Source organism: Diuraphis noxia, unplaced genomic scaffold (assembly GCF_037042655.1).
Source record: "Diuraphis noxia isolate RWA-SAM2 unplaced genomic scaffold, SU_Dnox_SAM2 contig0001, whole genome shotgun sequence".
Lineage (NCBI taxonomy): Eukaryota > Metazoa > Arthropoda > Insecta > Hemiptera > Aphididae > Diuraphis > Diuraphis noxia.
Genome location: NW_028301711.1, coordinates 53,892,441 through 53,915,473, shown reverse-complemented (window position 1 = coordinate 53,915,473; position 23,033 = coordinate 53,892,441). Strand labels below are relative to the sequence as shown.

Here is a 23,033-nt window from a genome sequence, read left to right as displayed (position 1 = left end):
TAACCAAAAACTAGATGATTAAACGACTAGAGAATTATATAATAAAATTGAATAGTAACTAATCAATTAGAAATAGAACAAAGCGCCCACGACCATAGAATCTAAGACAAATAAAATATAAATATCAATTGTATACGCCCACAAAATGTTTTCTATATTGACTCCTGGTCTGGAGTTTTATTTATTACAAAAGTACATTTTTGAAAAAAAAATTGTTTTATATTTATTAAAAAGTTTATATTTTGTCAATATTCTAAATTCTACAACTATAGTCTATTACTATATAATTTTATTAAATAGTTGTATGCATTATTAATTTAAATGAGCGTGTAGTTAACCAACATTTTGTGGAATATCTAGTACTAAAAAAGTTAATGTTTCAGACTTATTACGTTTTTTTTTTTTTTAATTAAGATACCACATTTTATATTTCACACGAATATTTTTTTGGTGACTATTTCTAGACTATAAATGTTTCAGACCTTAAGACAATATTTTTAAAACATTATAAACATAATATTTTTGGTCGAAGAATCTTATTAAAATAACAAACAAATTATGTCCAACCAAAGAATAAGTTATAAATTAATTATGAGATTCAATTAGTCTTGCATAAATAATGTCTGTTTTCTGGGTTATAACAGACTGTTTAAATCACTATTATCAAAAGCTATAAGCCGAAAAAACATATTATTATTTTAATTAAATTACTTCTATAATATGTACTGGTTGAAACAAATGTAACGATGTAGAGCACTAAAACACGTCATGTAGAAATCCCAATAATTAGTTATTTTTCTCATTAAAAATAAGAAAATAAATATTTAAAAAAAAAGGAAAAATAGGTAACCACTCTACAGCTGTGTTCAATAAGTGTCAGGTATACTTCGTCATTGAATTACTCACTGTAATTTATGTGTTAAATTTGAACTAAATTATAAATCATTGCATACGAAAAACAATTCAGGGCGGTTTGCGTTTGGGCGAATTACCTTTTTACCTGTATAATAAAAATAATGTGTTTTGGCGAGTTAACCGAGTTTCTTATAATGTGTTTGTGTGGGACAATATATTTTTTTTATTCCTGAATTTTGTAATCGGGATTATCATTTTTCGTATTTTGTTTATCATTTATCTTTAGATTAGACATAATTAGTGAGCTAAGGTCGTGGTTCGACGTAGTACTGAGGATTCAATATTATTAAACAAGTGATTGACGTGCAGTGCGGACGGTGCGACACAATATAAAAGATAAAATTGTAATGATTATAAGATAAAACAAAAAACAAATATATTTTAACTTCATTTTTAAAAAACCTAAATCATTTCAATTTTTAATTACACGCACGCACACATAAATAAACAATCCATTTTTAATCATACCCGTGACAGTCCTAAGTCTGTCAAAATAAGAGGTAAAATGGATTGCAGATAAAATACAGCATCCCAGGGTATTCAAAATAAATAGCAAAAAATGGTCGCCCAAACGCATTACAATGTTTTGAAATCACTCGCCCAAATGCATTATGCAAAATTGCCCAAACATATTTGCAATTTTTAAAAATTCGCCCAAACGCATGACGCCCACAATTCAGAGTGAATGACAAAGAATACTAGATTAAATTTCTAAACATAAGTTAGGACACCTTTTATATCCTTGTTGTGCTCGTCCATCCGTCAGTTACCAGTACAATTGTTATGATTAATTATATAAAAATTATAAAACCGCACTCCTATTCAAAGTTAATTCATTCTAGCCAATTTAAAAATATTTGCACCAAAATATAAATGCTACCAAATAATTATTTTTAAATTGTAAAATATAGAATTTTAGTTCATTGTGTTTAGAAACCCGGGAAATTAGCTCATTGAAGGAATGAGCTTTCTTAACATGCTTTACGATACATTTATAAATCTATACTATAATATTATACCTATTATGAAAGATTGAATTAATTGTCAAAAAATATTAATCATCATGTTATTGTATATATGAAATATAATGGTATATGTTCCACATAAGTTACAAGTTCCGACGAATAACATTTTTGAATAATACAACAAAATAACTAAAATAATTATTTTTTGTTTAAATATCTAAAATTCCGTCTAAATTTTAACATCAAATATTGTTTTTTCAACTTTTTGGTTACAGTATGAACTACATATGAGAAATCTTGTTTTAAATTTTCAATCATTAGCTATACAAAATGAATATTTCATATAATTTCAACTACACAATAATTATAAATTTTTCGTGAATTTTTTTAAAACTCTGAACTTTAAACGCATATAACACAGAAATTCGTGCTTAAGATGTATTTTAAATATTTTTGAGTAACTAAAAGGAATACTAAGGTGTAGTCTTTTTTGAATTAAAACTTCTCCTCCTCCCACAAAAAAAAATAATAATAATAATAATAATAAATAAAATAAAAATACTAGCTAGGTCGAGTTTTCTACGTAAACCACCATAAAAATTGATATTATTAATATTTTAAACTTTGTCTACTTTACCACTCTAAAAATTAATAGCATACAAAAAAAATAATAAGAAGAAAAAACACACTCCATTGTAGAATACAATTATACATTCATTCCTCTGTTTAGAACTTAAAATTAAAAAAATCAGAATCTATTTTTCGTGCTTCATTGAAATTATAACGATAACATCATTTTGTTTTCTGTTTCAAACACAAAAATAAAGTTTCATGCCAAATACACCATATTGTTACCATTGGTATTTTTTTTTTTTGAATTTCAGATTGAAGTGGTTATTATAATAGGTATTACCTACGAATTTACTAATATATTTTTATTATGTGTTATACAAATAAAAATTATATATTGACATTCTTGTGATTGTACTATTAAAACTAAATAATATGAGTTTCGAAAATGCAAAAAAATATTTATAACATAGATATAATAAATTGATTTGGGTAAATAATTAACTTGCGCGTGTCACAAATTTTGACGTGTGTACTGAAGATCGCAAAATCTTGCTTTAGAGATGGGATGATTCCTACGGACTCAATCAACCAATTGTTTTAATTCAGTTATAGAATAGAAATTATTTACGTGACGAGACATAATAATATATACAATCATTTAGAATATATTTAGTTATTTTTTAACGTAGGTGATTTTTGTTCTCCTTGCTCGCGTCTCGAATGTGTCACATTCCATAATCGTTTATATAAATATAATTTATCGGGAATTCCCAGCTTGTACCATCCAACACCTAACAGTACACTGCACTTTGGCTTACGTAAGCGAATAGTGCAACTGTGTTGTTTTTATTTTTTAAATCAAGATACGGCATTTTGGTGAGGTTAAAAAATATGCCATTTGTGTATATATCTATATACATTATATATACATATGTATATGCACATTTTTTTTTATCATTGTCATAAATTTTACAAGTGACAAGAAACGAAAATCGGTCTCCTTGAAAATGCGTGTTTATAACGACGTACGATTGAAATCGTTTTGGTACATGTTTTGAATTTTAACTTTGTATTCGTGCCACATGGTATAACAATGCGAGAACGGAATAAGTGTTAATCATGTGTATAGCTAAAGCTATATGTTTTATATGGTGAACTATCTGCAAGATAGGTACATTGAATATTTGTTTACCTACAACGGTCAATACCTATATTAAAATTTTTGAGAGTATTTTTAATAAGACTTAAAAATGTTATCATTTGTATTGCGTTGTGTGTGTAATACTATGATCTTCGAAAAATAAAACTGAAACTGATTCATGGCTATATGATTTAATTGTGTTATAGTGATATAAAAATATACAATAATATCGCTGTCTATTAAAATGATTTATTATAACTCGAGTCAGTAGAACAGTATTATTATATTTAGACGGTTAGAACCAATTAAACAAATATAATAACAACCCTTACATTAACCCAAGGTATTATATATAATTCAGTAGGCAAATCAATAGGTAAGTTATAACCGTCTGTATTTACTTATCGAAATCAAAATAAAATTGAATAGCCAAACAAATATACCTATATGTAACGTAAAATATTCAATATAATACCGTATTAGTAATAGTTTGTATTGTCGCACTCAGCTCTTAACCACAAACAAAAAATAAATAAATGTGTAGTTAAGGGTGCCTTCACGACCATAAAAGTAAATAAGTTAATAAATAGATAGATAGCCCACAATGTAATATGGTAAATTGGTTTATTTTAACAATAATATATATAATAATATAATATGTTGTGAGCCTGTTGGCTCAATACAATAAATACGAATAATAAAATTGGCCCAAATCAGCGGACAATGAATATATAATAATTATAATGCCTTGGTTGTCTGGCCATACAACTGTATAATATAAATAGCCCTGTTGACTCAACAATGCAATAGATAATATAATAAGAAAAGTCGTGAGCCTGTTGGCTCAATACAATAAATACAAATGATAAAATTGGCTGATAGTAAATACAATAATAATAATAAATTTGCCTTGAATGGCTGGCAATAATATAAAATAGGCCCAGGCTAGCCCAATACAAAATATACAAAATTGGTCGAAGCCGGTTCACTATAATAGATATAAGTAAATATAATGGTACCAGTAATAATAATGCGGCTCGTCAGCCGTTTACCTGTGAGCTGCCGTCCGTTAGCGGCTTCGAACTAAACGCTACCGTCCCGGGATGCACACGCTTGTACAATAAAAAAAATGCAATATAATATTAAAGTGTGTGGCAATCCCGAGAACGTACGACTAACGGGGGCCGACAGCTCAGACGAATAACTCACTGTATGACATTCACAAAACAAAACGAGGAACACGTGCTTCTGTAAGTATGCCTCTGACCACCCTGAATGGGGAAATAATATTAGAACTGCAAAATGTAGTGAATATGAACGATACTTACAGAAGAGACTCACGACACAATACAGATGAATGACAATGAAAACGTATAAAGGCTGAATGTTGAACAAAAAATGGCAGGTCACCAAAATATTTGCGCTTGGATAGCGAATAGCGATACGAACGTCTCACGCCTCTGGCTGGAACACCGTACAGCTCGAGAGACGGCAAAAGAAAAGAAAGAAGAAAAAATATGAACAATATGTCACTGCGAAAAATATAAAGGTATGAAGTACGAAACAATAATGATTTGAACCAGAAATAACACAAAAACGGTTAATCATAATACACACACTGATACGAGATAACGAAAACTACACGGCTGGACGCAAACAACAATCTAATAAGACAAACCGCACTGCACTGGCAGCAGTAGGTCGCAACGTTGCCACAAATGATACAAACACACACATGCACTACTTGCTTGGCGCAAACATGTATCTTAAAATAATGATAAATCGGTATGAGTATAAAAGCATTACAATAATAGTAACTGTAGGAATACAGAATAACTGAATTCTGATAAAATTAACAGCAAAATTTGTTGTTTTTTATCCTCAATTCATTCTGAATGAAAAATTAAACCACTTTTAAAAATAGTATGAAGAAAATAATTCAGAACTAAAATTTTGATTTTAACTTATTCAGTATTCAACTTAGGTACTCTAATTCAAGTCATAAAATATAGAAAGTATTATTTAAATTTTTCTACTTTCACCAATTTGAACAAATATTATAATAACATTCCAATTCCCATCAAGAACAATATATGCATAAATAAGTAATATTTGCTAATTGCTAATTTTAGATATTCGTTGTTTTGATGTTTTACTATAATCTATCAATATTAAATGTCTTTATTTACATGTTGAAATCAAAAGAAAACTACACCTATAATTTGTATTCATAATGGTTTATAAAAAATATATAATATCTACTGCTGTTCTATATTTCAAGAAGATAACACCCTATATTTGAATGATGAATAAAAATGAATACACTTTAAAATTATTGAAGTCTGATGAAACTAACTGCACATAATCAGTTTCAGAAAAGTGATTTTGACTGTTTTTTATTAGACCGTATTTTTAGACTCTACAATTTCGTTCAGACACCAATCTCAAAACAGTTACATTATGGTGATTGATATTTAAATGTTTAAAAGTAAAACGTAAACGTAACATTATAGAATCTCGATTTAAGTCAACTGAAACTAGTAAATTTGTGGTATTTTATAAAAGGGGCTGGTGTACACACACAAAATAAAAAAAACGAAACTAAAACTAAAACAATCAAACATAATAAATAATATAATAACAAAATACTACTAACATACTAAAGAACTCATCATCCTTTATTTCTACATATCAAAGTTAAAAGTACAATTTTTGAACCTAACCTAACCACCAAACCCGAAATAAATCAATAATATATAAAAATAATAACATATAAGCACATGGTATACCTACAAAACGTGAACATTTAGTTCTAGACTTTGATAGTAAATTATAGCATTATATTTGGAGACGTGTCGTGTCCGATTGATTTTTATTTTGTATGCGCACCGAATGTATTTATATAGGCACATATAAAACGGAATATTCAGAAAACAGAATTTTTTTTTGTACAGATATTATACGGACTAGGTTTATCGTTATCAATAGGTATACGATTAATAGGTAGGTATGTTTTGTATATAGTTGGTTTTTCGGAGATATTTTTAACGGTTTTCTTTTGTTCACGCGGGTCATAATCCCGAGCCCGGAGCACATATTTCATACCATACTTCACCCGGTTGTTTTAATGGTGTTCCATTAGTATATATATATATATATATATAGCCAGTGAAAAGTAATGCGCTGCGTTGGCAACCGGCAGTATGAAAATTGTAGAGAAAAAGCCGACTTTAGAAGATCTTGTATGTAGTTTAGGTTGGGATCATACAGCATTACAGCAGGGAGCTTTCTCTTTGAACTGCAGCAAACCACTAATCCAATTCTATTCTATTCCATTATCAGTACCTACCTATGATCTTTTTTTCCGACGGTATTTGACACGGTATTACCCTTGATACCTACCTCAACCACGTTCGCTTGTTCCAAATAAGAAATACTTATAATGTTATTCAACACGAATACAATATACACAGTTTAAAGGTAATTTCCAAGCCAAAAGTGACTATCTATAACAAGAAATTATTTTATACAAAATTATATCATAAAATCCATCGATATTCAAATGTAATTTAAGCAAGTCGATACGATTCTGAGCAGAGACGGTCTGTCAAAATGTATAATAGGGTATCACGTCAATTTATCGAAAACAATTGATGGCAAGGCAATTGCTCGGAAACTTTTGATCGAAATACAATTGCTCATAGACAACAATTGATTGAAGAGAAATAATAGCTCGCAAAACTAAAAATTATATTATTATATTATATTATTGATATCTTATTTTTTATAAATAATTAATTACTATAAATAAAAAAGGTTATGTTATTAAAAAATGTAACATTGTAATATGTACATTTAAAAAATAAAGTCAATTAAAATTGATAAAAAATACGTAAAATTGAAAATTAAATTTCCAGTTAAAAATTATAGACTATTCTACGTAGATAATCTAAAATTAATAGATCATCATAATCGGTACAAATTTTTTTTTATTCTCTTAGCTCTATCTTGGTTTTTTTTTTCTGAAGTTCTATGGCAGATATATATTTCTCAGTTTTGAGTCGATTTATGCTATATAAAACACCATATTGATGAATGTTTTCCACTTAAGTTTGACGTAAAACAGTTATGCCAACTTTTAACGGAATTATTTGTTGTTTCTATATCTTATTCTATTCTTAAATAATAGTCCCACATTTCATTTTCAATTTTTGGTTGTTTTCGTATTCTTCGTCTATCTAATTTGCCTAAACAGGTATTTTTGAAATAGTCTAAAAATTGTTCTAATATTTCTTCATTTTCTGTATAATAATCACTTTCAATTAAAACACTATAATGAACTTATTACATCATCCTTAGGTACAAATACTAAAGCTGGTAACATTCTTAATTGCAATGCAAATTCAGGGTCTTTGCTGTATTTTTTTTTGCAAGCCAAATTCCTGAACATGACGTCACATACACTGGGACAAATGACAAAAATACCCATTTACTCTAGTACTAGGAAATTCTGTTTTAATTGTATTAATAGTAACTTTTTCATAATCAATCATTATAGTTTTGGGATTTAAATTTGCTTTTAATGACTTTAAAGCATCAAACATTTCACAATAGGTATCTTCTTTTTTATCAGATAGCAATACATAAACACTGGAAACCACATTTTAATACCATATACCATGAATTGTATATAATTGTGTAAAAATCGGTGGAGCTCCGAAAACGTTTTATCACCCAAATTTTTTTGGGTTGTATAAATCAAAATACGTGGCAGATTTGTGCCACTGTCATAATGTAAAAATAACTCACGGTCACTTGTATTTCGATACTGCTCAGGAATAGTAAAATAAAAATTATTTGGATTAGGTGAAGAAGCTTCTTCTCTTTGACGAAGACGTTGAATTGTTATTTTTAACGTTTGTATACTTGGTATATTTGCAACTAGAGCACTTGGTAACTAATTATAAAAAAAAAAAATGTTTAATTAATTTAAAAATTATTATTTTATATTTATATTAGGTATACCTGATATACTATTAATATTGTTGTAAAATTGCATAATACCTGCGATGACATTTCTCTAATAACAGCATGAGAACTAAGTGTAGTTTGGGAAGAAATCTCCTTTAAATGCGATACAACCTTCTTAACCTCAATTTTCGCTGCATTCGGTACATGATTATTATGTTTGATGAACTTCATGATATTTTCGTTAACGACATGAACTCGACCTTTGCATTTCAGTTTTTAATTTGCGGGGCATTTCCTATACACTTTTTCATTATACATTTTTCCTTGTGTATGTAAAAACCCTTTATATTCTAACATTCTTTTATTTTTTTCACTGTTTACATACACCAAACTTATGATGGCGAAACATAAAACGTGTCAAAATTATTTAAAGTAGGTACACTATAATATTGAAACGATAATTGTCTCGAATTTACTATGCACCACGTCGACGTACGTCATAAAATTACTATAGCGGTTGAATCCAATATTATTTTTATATCTAAGTACAAAGTGCACCAAGTTAACGTACGATATAATACGATACGTACGATACGTACTATATAACCTACCGATTCGGGGTTGGTAAATTGAGTCCCAAATGACCCTAACTCGGTAAATTGAGTCTTGGGGAAAAATAGGTAGTAGGTAAATAGAGTCCCAGAAAAAATAAGGTAGTAATTAATTTGAGTCACAGGGAAAAACGATTTATATGCATTTAAAATTTAAAAATATGCACTATAAAATCTTTATTTGTGATTTGTAGACATTCATTGACTGCATGTATATGATTTTGAATATAGCAACATGCATTTTTATTGCATAAAAATTATTATATAATTAATAAAAATGCAATTAAAATGCATGTTGCTATTTTCAAAATCATATACATGCAGTCAATGAATGTCCACAATTCACAAATAAAAATGTTATATTGCACATTTTTAAATTTTAAATGCATATAAATCGTTTTTCCCTGGGACTCAAATTAAATTATCTACAGCCTTATTTTTTCCGGGACTCAATTTACCGCTTTCAAAATGTACCAAACTTATCTCAGACTCGATTTACCTAGCCTCATAAAATTATTATCGATGTGTCTCGGTGGAAACATGATGTGGGCCGGTCTATTTATTATTAAAAGGTCTATGATGATTATATTACTTATTCGGGTAATCTCGTTATTGGGAAAACAATTTATATTTTGCAAACAATTGTTCTTCGATCAATTGCCGTTTGCGAGCAATTTTTTTCAATCAAAATTTTTCGATCTATTGATATTTATCCGTTTAAGAGGTATCTAAACGTGTATATTTTATGATAATCAATTTATATGATACGATAGTCGTTTATTTTACTATTTTAGTAAAACGGTAAATTTAATTAATTTTTTTCCGATAACATTAAATATTTTATTATATCATCAGTAAATTTGAGTATGAAATTACCTACTAATATTAGTTAAAGTATGAAATCATACATGAAAATTACACTCTAATTAGTTTTTTCATAGAAAATCAAGTTATTCTATACAATTTTAGTTAGATATACGTTAAAATATATAAGATACATTAAAATTTAAAATATATTATAAGATTTAATTTATTTTAAATTAAATTAATTACTAATTAGTTATTTGTACATGCAATTGTAACATTTAGAGTTGCATAGTATTTTTTTTTCTTCTGCAAAGACACCGCTTTTTATCACAGTTTTCAATACAAGTATACTTCAAAAACCCTAATCAGTTCCTAGAGACTACGCAGTTGCCCCACTAATATAACGTTATCATTAGTATGATGTACAGTAAAATAACGATATTGTACATGATATTTTGAATACAATTTGACACATTAACATTAACTATGTGATGCCAGGTAATATATAACAGCGGTTCGCAAACTGTGATCCGAGAGTAGTCTAGGAGCTCCGTGGCTCCCCGAGAATATCTGTATTAATTGAATTTAAATTATTAATATTAATTAAATAATTTGTATATATTCGTATTTTACAGAAAATAAAATAAAAAGCAAATCATTTACAATTGACATCATTTTTTATGAATTTTTGTTGTCTCATATAGACATTTCTGATTTTTGGGGCTCCGTAATTTTTTTTAGAAATATAAGGTCTCCGTGAACAAAAAAGTTTGAGAACCGCTGATGTATAAAATAACTAGTTAAGTATAAATTATATACATTACTTACACGTTTTAAGTATTTTTTAAATTACCTAGTTATTTCATAAAATAACTGATTCAACACTTTAACTGTAACATATATACTACGTTTATATGACGGTGTTAAAACATTCTCACTATGTAGTTTAAGAATTTAAAACCTATCTAATTTTAAGCCGTTTTAACGCCATCATATTATGAACGTAGTATAATATTTCAACTATCTAAATCAAAATGGAAAACAATAGATAGATAGATTAATTTTAACCTATGTGAAACCGGATAATACTGTTAGTAGTATGTATTTATATCATATATCATTCAATGATAATCATTGTTATTAACTTTTGAGTCAATACTAACATACAATGATATGTGTGAACTATAGGTTCATGGTATAATATAGGCAATTTAACTTAAATTTAATTTAAGCGTTTTAGGAATTTTATTGCACGTGTGATATATACGTACAATATACGTATAAAAGTATCAAACACAAAAAATAATGTTTTTGTGTATGACATCAAAATAATTAAAATATGATATATTAATTAATATTTTCTTTTTAACAAGCTGGAACAACAGGTAAAGCGAAAATAGATGAAAGAAAAAAATTTCAAATCATTTTAGTTTAATATCATTCTCATGAGCCATGATCTCAAACCATCATTTAACTACAAAAACAATTACAGTAGGTAACTAGTTTTGTGTAAATAGTGTAATGAGCCTTTACTTTTTTTGAGAGATAGGCACAAAAAAAACTTAAAACACACACCATTCTGATTTATTTTTGTTCAGTTTGCATTGATGATTGTCTATTTAGTAGTTTATAAAACAGAAATTAGCTTAAATAAATTATAAGACTTTCTACATAGTTTTTAAGTAGTCATTTATAATCTGTCCAAACTGTCATACTACTCATACTATGATACTAGAAATCTAAAAAGGGTGAACAAGTATGAGCAGCAGGTTAAGCAGGTTAATTGTAATGTGCTAAATTTTAATTTAATAATGTAAAATCATTGACCATTGTCAGGGCCGGTTATAGGCGTAGGCGATGTAGGCACAAGCCTACGGCGGCAAAATTTATAACTATATAGAGGCGGCATATTATAAGAAAAAATTTAATATCTTATTTTTCACGTTTATTTTAGATTTTAACAAATTTCAAAGTACAATATACAAACATATTGTGTAGATCGATAAAACTCCAAAACAATATTCAATAAAAATAATATAGATAATTTTTCCCTGAATTGCGATAACGTCTCAAAGCATGTTGTGCCATTACAATTTAATCGATAATAATTCTATTAACGTTTTTGCAATTGGTGACTGTTGTGTGTCATTCACTCTCACTGTATAGTGTAGTGTAGGTACATTCTCTATTGAGCTCAACAATATAATTTTTTTATAAATCAAGACATATACATCTATCAAGACTTCATTACACAATAGGTAAGTAATATAAATATAATATATTTTTAATTTACTGTTAATCATTATTGGTACCTATAGCGCGTAAATGATTCAATAGTATACGGTCACCGTTATAGTGAAACTGCCGCCCGACAGTTCAATCATAATATCATAACATCTTCTATCTGATATTTATTGTATTTGTAATTATTTTAAAAATGCAAAAAGACCAAATAATAGACTTTTTGTTAACTAGTGGTTAATTAACTATGTAATACTGTTATATAATTAGTTTTTCTTGTCCGTTGTTGTATGGAATTTATGTTAAATAATTAAAAAATAAAATAATATTAATTAATTAATTATTTATTCAGATATTATGGCCGATGACATAAAAAAGCGTAAACGATTATCAGGTTCACAATATTTAAAGAAAAGACTAGCACGGGAGAAAGATTTAGTTAAACAAAAAGGTAGTTTACTGAAATTTTGTCAACAAAATAGTCAAGAAAATGTTATTAATGATAATGATACTGATGACAGTGAAGAAAATAGTGGAAATAAAAATATTGAAGATCTAAGTATGGGCGAAGTTGACAATAAAAAAAAAAGAACATGACAATGAAAGTAAAGAAGAGATTAATATAACTGAAAAGAATAGTGCCATTAGTCCATTGTATACAAGTATGACAACAATTCTAATCGAAGACTGTCTGTCAGTTTATATTAATCAGTATAATTTATGATATTATATTATTATTAAGGTAAATCATTTTACTATTAATAATACAATTTGATTTCAATTTTACCGAAAACATTTAGTTTGTAAATTAAATTATGTAAAAAATATAATAATACATTTTAAAAGTTATCAAGTACCCATTAATTTTTCAAATAGGTACATCAAAATACCTAAGTAAAATTGTTGTTTTTTGTTTAAATACCAATTTCACTTCGTCTGAATTTGAACTCAAAATATCAAACAAAATGCATGTTCATAAATTGGTTTGATTTTTTGATAAATAACAACTATTTATTAGAAATCATTTTTGAAAATTTTAATAACAATTAAACATTTAATTATAGTTTTTGACTGCACAATAATTTGCGAGTTTCGTGATTTTTATGAATATTATATCTAGATATACATAAAATTCTATGAGAAAATCATTATTATTTTTAAATTCCTATTATAATAATTTAAAATGAATATTGGATACACTTTCAAACTTTTCGTTTCAGTCAAAAATTTTATCGATGTTATATGAAAAAATGTAATATTATTTCAAATATCATATATCTATAAAAAAACACAATTATTTTTAAATCACACCATATGTAAAAAATGATTATATAAGCATACTATATCGAGTATTTAAATTATCTACGGTTAATATTTTTTAAGTTATTTCAAAAAAATACCTACTATTTAGTTTATTGAGTTCCTGCTTTTTATTAATTGTGTATTGTTTTCCATATTATTTTAAACAGTACTGCGTATTTTCAACTTTTACTTTTTAAAAGTACTAACTAGATGCAATTTCCTATCAAAAACAATAAATTAAATTTAAAATTGAATCATTTTTTTTCTTGTCATGTTCCTGCTCAAAAAAATAAAAAAATACGCACATCATTGTTTATCATTCCACTAAGAATATAAAATATAAAATGATAACTATTTTATATTTTCTAAAATATAAGTGTTTTATAAAATGGTTTTAGGACTTTAGGTATCTATTCAATACATAGTATTCATGAATACTATGTATTGAATATTGATTTAGATGCATCTAATGTTTACTTTTAAAAATTACAACGTTAATTTTAGTTGAAGTTATTTCCAACTGTGATTGAAAACATAATGATTTTATGTACAAAACACAAATTTTAAAATTTTACTTCAGCGATAAATAGTTAACACATTCTAATATTAAAGTCAAAAAATAATTATATTTTGTGTTTGAACAAATTATCAACAAACAAATAAAAAAAAACTTTTGGATCATACCATGGTATTATGAACACATTAGACAAACATTTTCGACAAAAATATAAATAGATACTTTGTTTGGATTAATTATTGAAAAACGCTTTAACGAAAGTTTACTGGAGATCGAGAAAAATTAAATATTTAATATTGAAGAGCAATGTTGTTATTCGTTAGCTATAAAACTTATAAAATAAATCAAGTTGTACTAATCATGTACACTGTACAATATACACTTAATATACGAGTTTATCATAATATCAAATATATAAATACATTTTGCTGGGTGTTAAACAAGTCCGCTCATCACACATTTAATACTCATAAGTTGAAAGTTATAACTGATTGGCTACTCGTTGGAAATATTGTCAGACATTATGTTAGTGCCTTACTGATATAAATCTTAAGCAAGCAGCTAATCCATGACGTCTTATTTAAATAATAAACCATCGATTTCGTTTTACTATAATCGAAAAATAGCTATGTTAAAATTAAATCTTGTGTTTAAACATTTAAACATAAAACACCATAATATAACCGATTTCAAAACAAAAATGGTAACGTCAAAAAATAAGTTGAACATAACACAATTTCAAATATGTATTCTTAAATCTCGTTAATTTGTGTTATGTTATTTAGACAGTTAATTAATGTTGTAGAATAATAATATTATGCGTAAAGATGTATATAAAGGTGATTATAATATATGTCAAATATTAATAATAATTATGATAACATATAGTTCTACATTTTCTGGCTTAAATTGTTAAATGTTGTGTTTCTATTTGATAGAATTCGATATTATACTAATAAATTGTCACATCACCTCATTTAAATTAAAACATTTTACGAATAAACCGATATGAGTTTGACTTTGCAGTTCGTCAGGGATGCAGTCAGTGTTACATAATATTGTAATAACAATATTTTCCAATACGTTAATACTTTTCTTCTGAAAAGTGTTTACCGTTAAACGTATCGTCTACCGCATGTGCACAGCTATGTATCGCAGTTAATCGAATTAATATTGTCTCCATGTCAATGTAATGAATCGATGGCATGATCAAAAAGAATCGTCTGAAGTTACACTATAAAATATGAATACATTTTGAAAACAACAGCTACAACAAAGGCTGATAAATGGTTTATCGTTAAGTCAAATTTCTGTTTTATGTGTAGAACTATGTACGTTTATGTGTACATGAATACAGCTTTTTAAAGTGGTTATTTGAATGATTATTATTTATATATTGTATTATATATGGAACACGTATTGCGGGCGATGCAAAGGCGTACAATGCGCATACGAGGTGTGAATATAAGTCAATGCTTATGGAAGTACATACATAACCAGCACTATTTTTTATTTTATTTTTTTCACACAAGTACAACTAACGGTAAACATCGGTTCATAAAAATACAAACGTTAAATTGTCGAGAACGAAAAAAGCCGAATAATACTCACTGAAACATTGTATATTATATAACATGTATAAGTGTAAGTCATTTTGACATTTTGATACTTGGTTGTAAAAGAATCTCAACGGAAAATATCGACTTAATATGTAAATAATGAGATTTGAAATACGTCTCCAATATTTTCGAGTGTATACGAGCCTACGCACATTTTGGTATAATAATGTACCTTTACCGAAGAAAATATAACATCATATCGCAATCATTAAGATTTAAGATGATATCAATACGCAAAATGCCTGTCAATATTTCATTTTAAAATACAATAAAAAATTATTGAAAAATCGCTTTTCACTTTTCCCGTTATCCAGTCCAATCTGTTAAGAATACATTGGTCATAAAATATTAGGTTCGTAAGTTTTAATAAAGGATTAATTGAATATCATATTCATACTTTTTATGATATTTAAAATTTTTAAACTCTGTAATTATGTATAACCAAATAAAAGTAACAATAGAATGAATAATTTACATAATTTCTGTATACATTTAATTGTTAAAAAAATTTCATTCTTCAGTTAATTTTTTAATTGGAAATCTTTCACATTGATTTATTTACAGTACTATCTTAATTTGAACACTTATCAGGCTAGAATAATGGAACTTTGAAGAGCAGTTTTCGTATTTTGAGGTTACGATGATCGAAGTAATCAATAAATATACCTACCATCATTTCGTAGTATTATACCATATATGAGTGTACACTTAAATAATAAATGCACTAAAAAATACTTCACTATAGTTGTGAACATTAATGAATTTAGTGTAAAATGAAATTTAAGACGTTTGGATGAAAAAAATATATTTTTGTTTTTAATGACTTCATACCTAGTGCCTACTCTTAAAAAATGTAAATTATCAAAAATATTGTAACATATTTTGAAAAAAAAAAAGATTTTGTTTACTTTCAAATGAGCTACCCAATGTCAGGATAAGCTTGTACGCTATATATATAGAAGTGAGTCGTAATATTATTTTTACGATTCTGAGTGTACACACAACTTAATGCACTATATAATATATACAGGTATATATAGTATTTTGATAGAAGCGAGAGACGGAAATTCTGGTTGAGGAGAAAATAAAAATTGTATAGTAGCGAGGATGTATGTGTACTCAGAAAGTCACTAAATAACTCTGGAATATTGAGGGTGAATGTCCTATTGATATATAATACGGCATCGGTATCTGCGAATATGCGATAGATTTATAGCTCTGAGAGTATAATATTCCTTACTGCAGGCTCATCGTAGATTCAAAAAAGACATTGAATAAAAACCCTTTCTGCGTGTGTGTAGATATATACATGCCCCACCGCCACCGTCCAAACGCAATACGCATGCGACTCGCTCATATATATTTTATATCACATAATACGTCGGTAACGGAAAACAATATAAACGATAGAGTCGAATATGCATAGAATAATAATAATACAGTATACGGAAATTCGTATAATGTTGTGTGTATTATTCTATGTCAGTTTATGGCATTTTAAAATATTGTCCATATACACGCTATTCGTATGATAAGACACGCAATCGTAATACACTCAAATAAAATTATTATTATTATATGTAATCAATTATATTAAGCACTGAATATTCATGTATCGACGTGTATACATAATATGGATTGACGTCCGTACCTATAATACGTTGTATATAACTATATATAAGAATATTTTAAAACACTGAAGTAAAATTCGCGGTCGTCAATATACAATAATATTATACAATCGATTGTAGGCCAAATGCAAGTCATATATTACTATCTAATATAATATAGGCGATGGATTCTCTTATTTTTCTAGGCGATTTAATGTGAACGAGATGAACGTCGTCGGGTATAATATTACGATGATAAATTAGCAATATTTTTACATTATATTAAAGCTTGTTATCAAGACTTGAAATAAAAAAAATCCAACTGATATATTACATACACTACAGGGAAAACGATAACTTTATAGCTACTTTATTATCGCGTTCATGATATTCTCGTTGATCTTCACTGTATTGTTTGAAAATATAAATTCCATGACTATTTTTATAAGCACTTAAATCGTTGTCATTTGGATTTAACACTGCAGACGATAGTGATAAACTAAATTTCTAACTGACATTATTATTATTATGTTTGCGTCAACGATGAGTTGAGTCTTAAAACTGTAACTGCAACTTTGTAGTGTTAAGAAAAACTAAAAAAACTCTTTAAATAAAGCGTACCATCTATTAGATATTACCGACTTGAATCGTCCAGAGAGTAGTTTAAACAATGATATTATGTTGTCACTTAAAATTCATCCATCTATGTAAAACAAAAGAAAAGAAAGACACACCAAAAACCATATAAACCGCAGTAGCAAGTCTTTCTGATAGAACCGTAATAGAGTTTGTATGTTTGGAATAGGGTAGCTTAGTCATTTTCGTTCTTTGCCAGTCGATATATGGCTCATTGATGTATTTGAAAACCCACGCAAAGTTTTAACGGTTACAAGGCCATCCTAAGAGGGAGTGTAATGCACAAAGGTGTTGAATTCGCCAACATTTTTAGAGACGTCCGATCAAAACATAAATTTAAAATTATTTATGTTACTAGTCTTGACAGTTAATTGGATAAAATCATCTATAATGATACACATAAAAAACATTTTTTATGTTCAACTTTCCGATAACCGGTATGTAAATCAATAAAACTAAGAATGGATATATTGGATAAAGTTTTTAGAGATTAAAGGAAATAGAAATGATATTAAACAAGAAGCAAGATAAATTACAAATAAAATAAAATAATTTAAATTTGTCATTATTTTTGATTTTTTGAACTATCTATCAAAATGTCTTTAACTAATCAATATTGGTTATTAAATAGTATTAAAAGTAGAAAATTAAAATTAAATGTGAAAAAAATCTTTGCTGAAAAAATAGTTTGATGATAACATACAATAATATTATGATACAAATTATATTTGTCATTCGTGTTCGTATATTTCCATGATATAAAGTCATTCGCAAGAATATCAAGTAGTTTTAGTAGTTTCCCAATAGAAATAATATCAAATGCCATATCGACCAGAACTAGTGGAGGTGTAAACTAAAATCTTTTGAGGCACAGCAATTTTTTTTTTTTTTTGACACTCAACCAGACTCGAAATAAGTAAAAATATACTGATATTGAATAATATGCACATTGTCCATGAATTATTAATAACAAACATTTTACTATGGATTTTCAACTTTTTAACCACCTACGCCTACTCAAACACTCCACTAAGTTTTGAGCTCTGCGCCTACAAATTCATGCGTGCCACCACTGAATTAGTTTACCACTTCATTCGTATAATATTTGTCTATCCTCGCTAATTGAAATTTATTTAACCTACATAATATAGTGGTATAATACATTAGTACATATTAAAATGTGACATATACGGTAGGTGCACTGTCCGACAAACGCATTATTCGATGCATCACAAATTCGAATAAAAACGCGTCGTGATTAATTATTATTAACTGAAATCAGTTCTGCGGAGAATAATAATAACATGGCAATAATACATAATATAACGCAGAGATTTTCAAACTTATATTTTTGCGTACCATTCATGTGCATTATAGATTGAGCATGTAAAAATAATGAATACAAATTGAATTACAAATTCAAAATTGCAATACATAGGTGTATATTTATTAATTAATAATATACCTGTACTAATAATAATTTAGGTACATTTCACAGCATATTTAGTTCCTATTTAAAAAAAAAATAAAACAATAATAGATATATTCCAAGTATTAGTAAAAATATCAATTGTTGTTTGTAGACCATAATATACTATATGACTATACGGTATTTTGCGTACCATTAGCAGTATGCAGACCACAATTTAAAACCACTGATAAAACGTATCAAAGTGTCATATTATATCGTTTATTGTCAATTAAGTTTGACTGAAAAGTTTTTTCATGTAAATGAATATAGTGACCAACCAACCAGTTGACCATTGCGCCCACAAAACTAATTTGATTAACCATATATTTCCCCGGGCAGAAAATGAGATTTTCAATTTTCACTCAATCAAAATATATAACATAATATTGCCATTAAACGTGTTTTGGTTCTCCGAGAACTGACAACTTTAAATGTATTTTAATAGTATGTAAATTCTTGAATATGGCTGACGGCGACTGTTTAATTTTAATGAAAATCTTTTAGTGTAAACATTATGAATGGTTGATAATTTTGAAAATTTCATTAACAAATGTTTTGTACACTTTTAAGTCTTATTGTATATAGTTCACGTTTCAAGGTATTCGTGTGACATTTTCGCATTTACAGTGAATATTTTAATTGCTTCAGATGCGATAATATCTGAGATATTATAGTAATATTATTAAATTATAATAGTTTTGTATTAATAAGTAAAGTGTAAATTATTTCAGTACCTAAATGATATTTATATACTGAAGCCGTGACTGTTTTTATTTCAGATTCCAATGAATTGAAGTCCGAACAACAGCAATCCACAAAGTCTTATAAAAAAGTGAGTAAAAGCATAACATTTTATAATATTATATCCTAAGTAGGGTATAATACGTTAATATTTTATATTTTAAATATCCAACAATAATTGTTGCTGAACATATAAGTTAAGGCTCTAACAAGACAATATTATTTTTAAAATGTTGAAAAAAAAATTATAGGCATATTCATCATTTTAATACCATTACGTTTTGTTAAGAAACAATACGAATATAACAGAGAACTATTATGTGCATTGTCCTATACAATATTACATAGATGATGATTAAAAATTATTAATTGAATTGTAGTCTGGTGGAGAAAAATGGGTATTACTCGTACGAATATTTCTCTGCCTCTTTGTTTCATGGTAGCTTCAATATTACTATAAAAATAAAATAATATTAAAATATGGAAAAAATATTAAACAATTTTGTTTGTCAAGATTGTTTCGGTTTCATATAACTTTATGGACAAACGTATAATGCTATGTTATATATATGGTTGTAAAAAACAACATTTTTCTTTTCACAACCAAAAAATAGTGTAATATACCGTTGGTAAACTTTTAGCTAAAACTGATTTTTTTTTTAAGTACTGAGAAACTATTTATTTAGACATCTGTGCAAATAATATAGCCAAACCAGCACGATAACTCTTCAGTCGAGATAATAGGGAGGATATATAAATAATACCCTCTTCATATTTTTTGGGCTCTTGGGACTATTTTACCTGGTTGACATATTTATGATACGTGATTTAAAACAACTGTTTATTTTAAGCGGTTATTTATTTTTATTTTATTTTTACTATTATAAAAATTATAATTTATGTTTTTTTTACTACTCTCGTTTTCCTTTTAAACATTTTTAATCGGAATTCATCTCACTGGGATTACAGTATTACACATAATAAATATTGTCAACTAAACTTGCTATAAACATGCATAAACATAATTATTATTATATATAATAATTTCTATAAAACCACATACATTTTATTGATACTAATCTGATAAACTGATAAAATTGATTTAATATTTTAATGTTTGATTAAAATTCACTGAGATGCGTGTGATAACATATAAATATGGCAAATTATAATTATTAATCATAAAATATCACATAACATGAAAATAATGCATAAATTTTCATATTCATTGCTTCAATTTTACTATTAAGATTGTATTAAATATATGATCGATAGATTTTATTCTTTCAATAATATATTTGTTATAGCACATATTTTCGTTTGACCAGATAAAAAACATTACATTTTCATTGTATTTTTTATGTACACATATGTGATTATCAAGTTCAAATGTAGGCATAACCCTTTTCAATTTTATAATTACATATTTAAAACAATAAATGTAATTTAAAATCAGAATTAAAACCAAAATCATATTATTGTTTCACCAAAAATTGAGAAAATCATTTCTTATTATAAGTCAGATAATCAGATTTGAAAATTAATATACAGCACAAAAATTATTAAAAATACAAATATTATAGTCCACTTTACTGTACAATAAGCATTATATATAACTACTTTAAATTCCGTAAAAAAAATTAGTATATCAATAGAAATTGAATCAGTGGATATGACAACGGTATTTATAAGATTTCATATTTCAATTTATTGTACAAAAATTCTATTCGTATGATTACTTAAATAAAACCCCGCCATTCGATCAATAAATATAAAAAAATAATCTTTAAGTTCCTTGTAGAATTATATTTTATTATATTTTTATTATTATTATAGGTACATTTTAGTCTACTTAAATAAGATGAATTATTTATATGAAAATTATCAACCTTTTTATAAAATACTTAATCATAGGTTTAAAAATTGTTTACGGTGGTAAATTTTCCTGTAACAAATTTGTTATTTTATTTTGTTCACAGTTACCCGCACCCATGGTGGATGATGATCTTTTGGAATTTTTGGTTCGCGTGGCAGACAATCCAGCGGAATGGAATAAAATTCGTCGTGTTTTAAGTAAATATAATCAATTATCTATATTTTATGTAATATAAATATCTATTCTATTGCATGGTTATCGTATAAAAAGTTATTTGGATAACAAAAATAATACATATGTGCTAATAATTTATCACTCGATTGTTTATTAACAGCTTTTGATTTTTTTGTATGTTTATATTATAAAATATTATGGTAATTTACCTAGTTAGTTTTGAAACTCAAGTCAGTTAAATTATGTTATTAAATATTTATTTAAATGAATGAACAAAATGTAATAGGGTTATATTACAGAAGATATTATAATACATTTCCGTAACATGTTCAGTTCAAATCTGTAAGAAAATAAAAATATATTAGATACTTTGGATAATATTATATAAGGATTTTATTTATGAACAATAGTTTAAAACCTATATGTTTAGATTGCATATTTTTCTTCGATGGAAATCAATTAATTATTGAAAATGAATAAATTAACTTAAGCATTTATTAAATTTCTATATATTTTATTTAATTATAGTTACCTAATAAGTTCTGACAGGAATCGTGCCAGGAAAATTGTTTGATTCCTATTTTATTCTGGAAGATGGTAATTAAAAACATTGTTAATTCGAAAGGTTTAAAAAAAAAAACTAAACTATTTATGGTTGATCTATAGAAATTCGTTGTTGAAACCTTGTTTATATGTATGATGCCGTTTAATGTTAAATAAATCTATTTGTTTATCGTCATCTATTAATATAAATAAAAATATACAGCATATTTTACTATTTTACGAAAATGATGATTAATTATTAAAGACAAATAGTGATTGTATATAAAAGAGAATACTGTATATGAGTTATGACTGACTTT

At 26.7% G+C, this 23,033-nt stretch overlaps 1 protein-coding gene, 1 long non-coding RNA gene and 1 pseudogene across 2 annotated transcripts in view; 2 read left to right on the top strand and 1 right to left on the bottom strand.

Moving 5' to 3' along the window:
* LOC107162210 (uncharacterized) overlaps window positions 1-23,033 on the top strand; it is a 428,784-nt gene that overhangs the window by 371,163 nt on the left and 34,588 nt on the right. Inside the window, exons 4-5 of the mRNA XM_089217794.1 lie at window positions 20,159-20,211; window positions 22,100-22,193. Of these exons, the coding sequence (XP_089073920.1) occupies window positions 20,159-20,211; window positions 22,100-22,193 (147 nt within the window). The remainder of the gene's footprint in view (window positions 1-20,158; window positions 20,212-22,099; window positions 22,194-23,033) is intronic.
* LOC149060906 (uncharacterized) lies at window positions 7,666-8,796 on the bottom strand (annotated as a pseudogene).
* LOC149060905 (uncharacterized) lies at window positions 12,138-12,884 on the top strand. Its single transcript, XR_016189872.1, has 2 exons — window positions 12,138-12,241; window positions 12,577-12,884. It is a non-coding gene; the product is annotated as an uncharacterized LOC149060905 (long non-coding RNA).